This window comes from Chrysochloris asiatica, unplaced genomic scaffold (genome assembly GCF_000296735.1).
Source record: "Chrysochloris asiatica unplaced genomic scaffold, ChrAsi1.0 scaffold00069, whole genome shotgun sequence".
In the NCBI taxonomy this organism is placed as follows: Eukaryota; Metazoa; Chordata; class Mammalia; order Afrosoricida; family Chrysochloridae; genus Chrysochloris; species Chrysochloris asiatica.
The window spans coordinates 14241214-14250679 of record NW_006408587.1 but is presented as its reverse complement, the minus strand read 5'-3'; the positions used below and the strand labels follow the sequence as shown (position 1 = coordinate 14250679).

The following is a 9466-nucleotide window of genomic DNA, read 5'->3' as shown; positions in this document are numbered from 1 at the left end:
TGGCTACGTAGGATAAGCATTGGACTGAGAACGCGGTGGGAGCCCAGGAGCTACTCGTCCCGGTAAAGATGAGGCTTTCTGCTCCCATAAGTTTTTTGTTGTTGTTGTTAACAGCCTCGGAAACCCTATACAGGGTCCCTAAGAGTCAGAATCGACTGACAGCAATCAACAATCAGTCCCACCCTAGAGGGACCAGAGCTCCTCAAATTATTCTAATATGTCGACAGGTCCCTGTATGGTTCCCTGTAAGAAAAATCTAAAATCGGTGAAACCTATCAAAACCCTTGTATTTTTTCCCGACCTCTTCATTCAGCACCAACGGGTTTCCAGAAGTGTCTTGCCGGTCCGGAGAAGATATCCATAGCCAGTCGGTTGTGTGTACGAATCTCTCTATTACCAAGAAAAGGTGAAGAACCAGATGCATCGGCAACTACAGAGATGTTGGCCCGCCACGACTTCCTAGAGAGCCCGCGCTTCCTCCGGCCTCTTGGCACTCTCATATTGCGTCACGTCCGTCGGGACAGGTTGCAACGATTTCCTCTTTCCTTTCCGTTCACTTTCTCTGGCCCCGCCTCCCGGAAGCTACGCTAGGTAATCGCCTGCGGGTCAGGGGTGAGAGGTGGGAGGGCGACGCGGGCCTTGGTGAATAACTGCTGTGACGCGGGCCTTGGTGAATAACTGCTGTAAGCCAGCTCCGAGCTGCGCTGGTTGGAAGAAGAAGGTTAGATCACGGTTTAGGGTGTGGGCTCTCGGGGATCTCCAACCTTTCTCCTTTCGGGACTCCTCTTCCCGGGGCCTGTAATTGGCCACCGCTGTAATTGCAGGGTCCGTGGCCTCTCCTGAGTTCGATCGTGGCCTTTGTCGCGGCTTCAGTTTCTTGTCTTTCCGGGCTAGTTCTGCCACTGTCTCTGTGATGGCAGTGCTGCTGTAGAATGTAACCAAACAGCTTTAGCATCCATTCCATTTCTTCTGAGCTCGGAAACCCTAAGGGGCATGTTGTTGTCGACTGCTGTCGAATCGGTCCCGACTCAGAGTCATAGCGACCCTGTTCTGTATACGGTTTCCGAGGAGCTGCCGGTGAGCTTGAACTTACGACCTTACGGTTCAAGCCGACCTTGCGGTCCAGCACATTAACCCACAGTGCCATTTTAAGAGCAGATGAAACGATAATGATGCAGATAGGAAACTGAAGCTCCTGGAGACGTCTCCCTGTCAAGGCAGTAAGTCTCCCTAAGAAGAGCCAGTATTCACACCAGGTTTAGCTTCCCTGGGGTTGCACCAAATCATGGAGATTGAATTTGTCACTTCTGAGTGATTCTTTCATGTCAGGCATTACGCTAAGTTCTTTCAGTAATTAGGTCATCCATTCCTCAGAAAAACCATAGAAAGTATATAGGGTTATTTTTAGTTTTGTTATGTGCCGTCGAGTCGGTTCCGACCCTTAGCGACCCTGTACAGGGTTTCCGAGGCTGTAAATCTTTACGGGAGCAGAAAGCCTCTTCTTTCTCCCGCGGAGTGGCTGGTAGTTTCGAACTGATGACCTTAAGGTTCACAGCCCGATTCGTAACCACTATGCTACCAGAGCTCCTTTATTCTTAGTTTAGGGAAGGATAATGAATGACTTGGCCAGCTTTACTTAACTGATATCTCCCACATCGGTTATGAGTTGGGCTGCAAACCTCACAGCAGTTCTAAACTACCAGCGATTCCTCGAGAGAAAGATGAGGCTTTCTGTTCGCGTAAAGATTTACAGTCTTGGAAACCCTATGCAGGGTCACTATGAGTCGGAACCGACTCCACGGCATACAGCAACAACAACAACAACATCTCTTCAGCTCTGTGGTTCTGCCATCCTAATCAAAGTGTAGGCTTCTGATTTTGACATCTCAGGAAGCAAAGAGAAGGGATGACTTCCTGAAACGTATTCTTCATCTCGTCACTCTTTGCCCGTAGTTTTACTTCTCATCAGCATCCACTTTAGAAATGTGGGTGTGGTCTTAGAAATTTAGCCCTGACTCTTATTCCACTGTTTACTTCTTTCCCAAGTAGAATCTAGAGCTTGTGTTACTTGGATATAGATGAAATATCAGTGGATATATGCTAAAAGGCTGGCTGGGAAAATTGCTAAATTTTGCTTCAAAGGTGGTCTCTTCTCAGACACTTTTTTACTACCTCTATTTGCATATCTTACTTCAGTTTATGCATCTTTCCTTCTAGGAAAGCAACTGTCATCTTGTGCCAGGATGTCAGGAATTGGAAATAAAAGAGCAGCTGGAGAACCTGGCACATCCGTGCCTCCTGAGAAGAAGACAGCTGTCGAAGATTCAGGGACCACCGTGGAAACAATTAAGCTAGGAGGTGTCTCTTCAACGGTATGTGGAAATAATGCTAATGAGAGTGTACTTTCCTTGAGAATTTGTGGATGCCTTTTGTCTTCTTTCACTGAAAGATACAGAGGCAGTGGCGCAAACTGATTAAGAGTGTAGTGTGGAGTGAGGGTCTGAAGCCAGATCGCCTGAGGTGGATTCTCTGCTCCACCACTTTTTAGCTATGTGACCTTCTGTTGTCTTCCCTGGGCTTCTGTGTCCTTCCTTGTCTTTGAAATGTAGGTACTGTACTTATTAGGCTGTTGTGAGGCTAAAACAAGAGTCCTGTAAAGACCCACAGTATGGCCTTTAACAAAATCAGTACTCTATAAATGTGAACTATTAATAGTTACTACTGAGCTATATAATATGAGTATTAACAGTACATAAAATAGTTGTTATCTTTGCCCTTACAGGCCAGACAATTTCATTAGACTATTACATAATGAAAACTCTTTTATACAAGGGACCTTCCAAAAATTTGTGTAACAGTCCATCACCTTTACACCTTCCTATAGCCACTAGACAGCAGAAGATAATGATTTTGATATGTCATTTTTTCAAATAGTTGGGGCTCAGCCCTAGGGATATAGTGTTAAAATGCTTCTGGTTTGTATAGTTTACAAAAACCGCATCTAATCCTTATTCAGCTTTGAGGCTCAGGCTCAGAGAAATTGTTCTTTTTATTTTTTTTTTTGAGAATCAGAAAGAATACTAGGAACATTTAGAGCAAGTTGTCCAGTGTCGTGCCAGTTCTGAGGCCATGTGTGGTTCAGCTACACCAAAATACTGTCTTAGCATTGCCTCACAGCATGGCCCTGAAGGACATTAATTCACTTGATGCATTTAAATCTTGAGCATGTTATTTGTCAGGCACTGTGCTTTATACCGAGGATAGCCCTGAACTTCAGTTTGTGTGGTGGTACTGTTGTAATACCGGGGGCACACTGTTAAGTAGGGTTGGATTTGTGCTCTTCATAGGGGTAAGCAGTGGCTCTAGAGTCACATAGCACACACTTTAGACTTTATCTGTAGGCATTGAGGAACCACCAGAAAATTTTACTCAGGAAAGTGACATACTCTGACTTTGGAGAACAGATTATAGAAAAACAAGGGCTATAAGCAGGAGTCCAGTTAGTAGAACTCTCAGCTCTTGCCCTTCCCCTCATGCTCCACCTTCCCTATGGTGGGAAGCTGGGGCATGACCCACTGACCCCACCCCCATTGTTTGAAGGCTGCCTTGGGTGGCAGTGACTCCTCAGTGCTTCCAGGTTCTATAGTGGACTAGTTGAGGTTGTAGACCTGAAAAACAGAGACTGCAGGTGTGCTTGAAGTAGGAACAGTGGCAGAATGAATGGAGCTGTCCCTCACAGATGTGCTGAAATCTGGCCGGCTAACAGAACTTGTTAGAGAGGGCACAGGAGTATCTCCTAAAGGAGGCTATTATGAATAATAACTCAGATGAGTGACTCAGACTCCCTTTGGGGGTCATTCTGACAGTGTTTGCTGATGGACTGGGTGAAGCATAGGAGAAAAAGGCGTCAAGTTCCCTGAGGATTTTGGAAGTATGGAGTTTCCCATTGCTGAGATAGGGGTAATTCAAAAGGAACAGATTTGGGGAAGATGTGGCGGTAAATCATGATTGTTCTGGACATGTGAGTCAGATAGCTATTAGACTTCTGAGTAAACAGACAGTTGGATATAGAAGTCTGGGAAGAGATGCAGGCTTAAGGTATGTAGTTGGAAATTGTTTCATAGGTCATATTTACCAAAATGCATGAGACAAAGTATTTTTTTGTTGTTGTTGTTTTTAGGAATGAGCACAGATAGAAAAAGGTCTGAGTACAGAGCCTAGCGTGGCGCTGTAGGATAAGCACTTGACTGCTTACTGAAGGTCGGCAGTTCAATCCTAGCAGTTCCTTGGAAACCTTATACAGGGTCACTGTGAGTTGAAACAGCATTATCACATCAAGGAGATGAGAAGAGACTAACCAAGAGATGGTCAAAGATGAGGCCAGTGGGATAGGAGGAGAACAAGAGTGGGTCCCAGAAGCCAAATGAGGAAAGGGTTTTGAGCAGGAGTTGATCAGGTGCTGCTGGTGGATTGAACAGGGGGAGTACTGATCCATGGCCATGTGATTTAGTAATCGAGAATTTGTTGGAAAGTTAACTGGTGAGCAGTGGGGATGGGAGCCTCAGTGCAGTGAGTGTAGGTCAGCATAAGAGAAGAAGAATTGAGGAAACAAGCAGTGTTGCTGTGAAATAGAGCAAAGATATGGGGCAGTAGCTGGAGGGGAATGTGGGGCTTTGGGAAGGTTTTGTGTGTTTTTTAAAGTCGGAGGTGTTAACAGCACATTTATCTGTTCATTGCAATGATTTGGTCATAAGGATAGAGTTGCTGCTGTAACGGGAAGAGGAGACAGTTGCTGGTGTGATGTCCTTGTCTAGGAGAGAGGGCGTGTAGTATAACGTAGAAGTGGAGGGATCAGCAACAAGAAGGACAGCGAAGATGTGGGTTCTGACACAGCTTAGTAGCTGTAGTTGTAAAGGTGTGTGGGGGTGCTCTCTTCTGATTGCTTTTATTTTTTTTTCAGTGAAATCAGAAGCAAGACTCGCCTGAGAGTGAGAATGGGGGAGGAAGTTTTGGAGGTTTGAAGAGACAGGAGAAGGTATGAAGTAGTCATCTTGAAGAGAGACTGGACTAGAAAGATGTAGTAAGACTGCCGGGCAGCTCTGCAAGGCCACTTGAGGATTGTGAGTGTGCTTTCACAGCAAGACTGATCAGCACGATGCTTTGTTTTTATCTTGTCACATTCAGCTGCCAGTGCGTCATCTTGGAGTAGTTGGAGACTTGGGTATTACCAGAGTTGGCTCTTACCAGGCAGGTGTGATGTGGAGCAAAGAAAGAGGTGAAGGTATATAAAAGGGGGTGATTATAATGATGCATCATGGAGTTTTAAGTTTGGTAAACAAGGAAGTGAGGAAGTAAGAGGAATGACAGTTGTTGTTGTTGTTAAGTACCGTGGAGTTGGTTCCGACTCATAGTGACCCTGCACAGGGTTTTCAAGGCTACAAGTGTTTCTCCCGCGGAACAGCTGGTAGTTTCGAACTGCCGACCTTGAGGTTAGCAGCCAGATTCGTAACCACTACGCTACCAGAGCTCCTTAAGAGGAATGACAGTAGGACCAGTGTATTTGCGATCACGTGGGGTTAAGGAGCTGTTGGAGTCAAGAAGTTAGAGTGTTCTGGGCAAGGAAGTAGTTATGGAGACTGGAGTATTTGAAATTGTGTTGCTAGTAGACATGCAGGTATTGCTTACAATAGGAATAACTCGGGGAGTTGGTGGCTGAAGGAAGCAAAGGACAGGCTCACTGGAGCTGGATAGATATTGATAGTCCAAGATATTGGAAAGATCCTTTATGTGGAAATCGAGATTTGTGAGACTGTAAAACAAATAGTATTGGAGAAAGTGGTCCAATAGGCTAGGTGTTAAATCTTCAGTAAGCGTGGGGAAGTGACCTGTGCCTTTATGGATGACCACAGGAAAGCAGTGTAGTAGGTGGTACAGATCAGTGGCATATACAGCAAAGCAAAGAGGTTTTAGGGAAGCAGGATTGTCTAGAAGTACCAGTGGAGAACAACAAAGGTTCCAGGGCCAAGGAGGGGCTCATGGATGTGAGAACATCCACCCCTTGAGAGAGCTGCGGGAGAAATTAGTATTCTCATACAGATTTCAGTTAGAGTAAGAAGGTCTGAGAAGATAGTTTGTTCCTAGTAGGAAGACCTCTATACTGTTCATACTATTAGTATTCTTAGTGCTAAGTGCTGTCAAGTCAGTTCCCACTCATAGCGACCTCCTCATTCTGGTTTAAAACATGCTTGTTGTATTAAAACCATCAGTACTTGTTGTTACATGCCATTGAGTCAATTCCAACTCACAGCGACCCTGGACAGAGGTTCCGAAGAGCAGCTGGTGAGTTTGAACTGCTGACGTTGTCATTCAAAACGACCTTGTGGTCCAGTGCTTATCCAACAATGCCACACCAGGACTCTATTAATATTAAAATATTACAATTAAAGTACGGACTCCTGGTGTGGTGCTGTAGGATAAGCACTGTACTGCAGTCCATAAGGTAAGTGGTTTAAGTCCACCAGCTGTTCCTCAGAAACCCTGTACAGGATCTCCATGAGTCAGAATCGATTTAATGGCACTTAACAGCAACAACTGCTGGGAAACAACTGATGGTTTTAGTATGACAAGACTGTTTTAAACCCAGGATGGACGACAGAGGGGTGTAACAAGAAATTGGTGCCCTAATATATATGGTCTTGTAATTCTCCCTTTAAATTGTTTATTAATTCCTACATGAGGCAAGACTGTAAGCCTTTCCACTAGGCTGTTGGCTTTGCTTATGATCCCTCCTCCGCTTGTCCTATGTCATTCACACTTTTCTGATCCCAACTTACGGTTGATCCTCCAGAAGCCTTCCCAGCCTTTCCCCATCATCAGCCCCTTTGCTTTACATATTATGGCATTTACTGCATTGCACTGACATTTGCCTTTGTAAATGCATGCTTTCCTCCCTCTTTGGACAGTGGCCTCAGAGGGCAGGCACCACATTTAACTTGTTAAAACTCTTTATTTCCCCTGTGCTTAAACTCTTATCTCCCCTGTGTTTAGCATAGTGTCATACTATTAGAGGGTGTCAAACCTTTGCCGAACTGATGGAGAAATAAGACCGAAAAAGAGCACCTAGAGAAATAGGAAGAAAATCAGTATAATGGTTTTCATCTGTGCCAATGGTTAGGTGGAGGGTCAGAGAAAAAGTGGAAGACCCCCAACGAGATGGATTGGCCAAGTGGCAGCATTGATGTATTCAGGTGTGGCAACAGTAGTGAGGTTGGCCCAGGATCAGGCAGTGTTTCATTCTGCTGTGCATAGGGTTGCTATGAGTCTGTACTGACTATACTCAATGGCACTTACCAACAACAACAAGGGAAGAAAGCGTTAAGAAGAAAGGAGTGGTCAGTAATGTCAGTTCCTGTGTGGAGGTCACATAAGATAAGGACTGAAGATCACTTCGGGATGTAAAGTTAAGGTGGGCAGCAGTGACTCTAAGGACTGGTCCAGTGCTTTGTTAGTGACCTAAGCAAGATTGCAGTGGATTACAGAGCGAATGGGAGAAAGTGAAAGTGTATAGAGTAGTTATAGATAAGATAACACAGTTGGGGTCTTGGGGAGATAAGTCAGGCAGTGACTGGATAGGGACATAGAATGCTGGGAAGGCTTTTTTTTTTTTTTTTTTTTTTTTTTTGATAAAGCCAGAGGTTTAAATGCTAATGAATAAAAGGTTGTTGTTGTTGTTGTTAAGTGCCATCGAGTCGGTTTCGACCCATAGCGACCCCATACAGGGTTTCCGAGGGTGTAAATCTTTATGGGAGTAGAAAGCCTGATCTTTCTCCCGTGGAGCAGCTGGTAGTTTCGAACCGCTGACCTTAAGGTTCGCAGCTCGATATTAAAGGCATTGAATGGGTTTCAGCATTACTGATGGAATGAGGATTTTGCAGAAATAGATGAGAAGACTGCATAGGTTGGTAAGTTGTGCCAATGGATCAAGAAAATAGGAGGTAGGAGAACTTTCCCACTGATGAATTCTGTTTTCTCTTTAAAACAGAAAGCAAAGGCATTAGCTTAGTGATTTGGACGGGGTTGGAAGAGTTTGATATTGCCTCTTTGGAGATGGGAGATAAAAGAAATTCAAGAAATGCTTCTGGGCAAATCATAAGCTCTCTTCAAAGTGTTCTTTTGTTAAGTGCTGTCTAGCCAGTTCCGACTCATAGTGAGGAAGACCCTGTATAGGGTTTCTGAGGAATGGCTGGTGAGTTTGAACTGCAGACATTGCAGTTCAAACCAACCATGAGGTTGAATGCTTATCCCACTGTACTACACCAGGGCTCTATCTAAGTATTAATGTTATTCTTGTTGTTAAGTGCTATCAAGTCTGTTCCGACCCATAGCAACTCTATATAGGGTTTCCGAGGAGCACCTGGTGAGTTTGAACCTCCAGTCTTGTGGTTCAAATGGACTTTGTGATCTAGTGCTGTAGGAAATCACTTTGTAAAGTGGCCAGTCTCCCTACTTTAGTAGCTCTCAGCATCCTAGGTGTAGGGGTAGAATAGTCAGATATTTGGATTAATTCAGATTGGTATGTGTTTACAAAAGAACTAAGGTGATACTGATGGGTAGCTGTTTGAAGTGAGTTATAGTCAAGATATGAAAGGAAGAGAGGAGATTAAAATGGAGACTTACAGTTCTGGAGTCTAGTGCTATGGGTTAATGCACTGGATTGCAAAGCCGGTTTGATCCTCAGACTTGGCTGTTCGAGCTCACTACCCGCTTTTTAGAAACCTTATGCAGGGTTGCTATGGGTCAGAATCTACTTGATGGCACTTAGCAACAACAACAACAGATGAAGTCTTACTGGGAATAAAGTATATTGGGAATAAGGGCACAAGGTATCTGGAAAGATAAGGTGTTTTCAAGAAATAGGATGTTGTCATTTAAGATTTCAGAGGTGGCACAATTCCAGACAATACAGAAGTTCATGCTGTGACTCGTGAAATGCATTGCTGAAGGACAGTAGAGGAGATAATCATTGAAGTTAAGGAATCCAAGATACTGTTAATGGTTTGTCTGTATGAATATTAAAGCCACTGGAGAGGTTGGCAGGAGAGTGGGGATAGAGAAGGAACCAGGCACCCAAATCTTGAATGAATGAAGGGCAGTGCTTGGGAAATGACTGGAGATTGAGCAGAGGGTGATCCATCTGGATGGCAGCACCTCAGAGTAGCAGTGCTTTGTGGGTGAGAGTGACAATCTAGTATATTTGTACATGTCATTCTTTTCATATTATCACAGACCCTTTCCTTTATCTCTCTGTACCTACTAACTAGCTAAATGATTGTTGTGAGATTTTAAAAAATCCAAAAGAATAACTTGACACGAAATAGCTAGTGAAGTAATCTAATCTTGCTGACTTTACCAGTGAATTTGTCTTGATTTCTTTGTGGAGACTAATAAGATTGGTTTCCTGGGGCAG

The 9466-nt window shown here is 44.2% G+C and overlaps 1 protein-coding gene across 1 annotated transcript in view; it reads left to right on the top strand.

Annotated features, from left to right (window-relative positions):
* Window positions 1-602: 602 nt before the first annotated feature.
* RNF20 (ring finger protein 20, E3 ubiquitin protein ligase) overlaps window positions 603-9466 on the top strand; it is a 33580-nt gene continuing 24716 nt past the window's right edge. The window contains exons 1-2 of the mRNA XM_006864708.1: window positions 603-642; window positions 2218-2372. Coding sequence (XP_006864770.1) covers window positions 2244-2372 — 129 coding nt within the window. The 5' untranslated portion in view covers window positions 603-642; window positions 2218-2243. The remainder of the gene's footprint in view (window positions 643-2217; window positions 2373-9466) is intronic.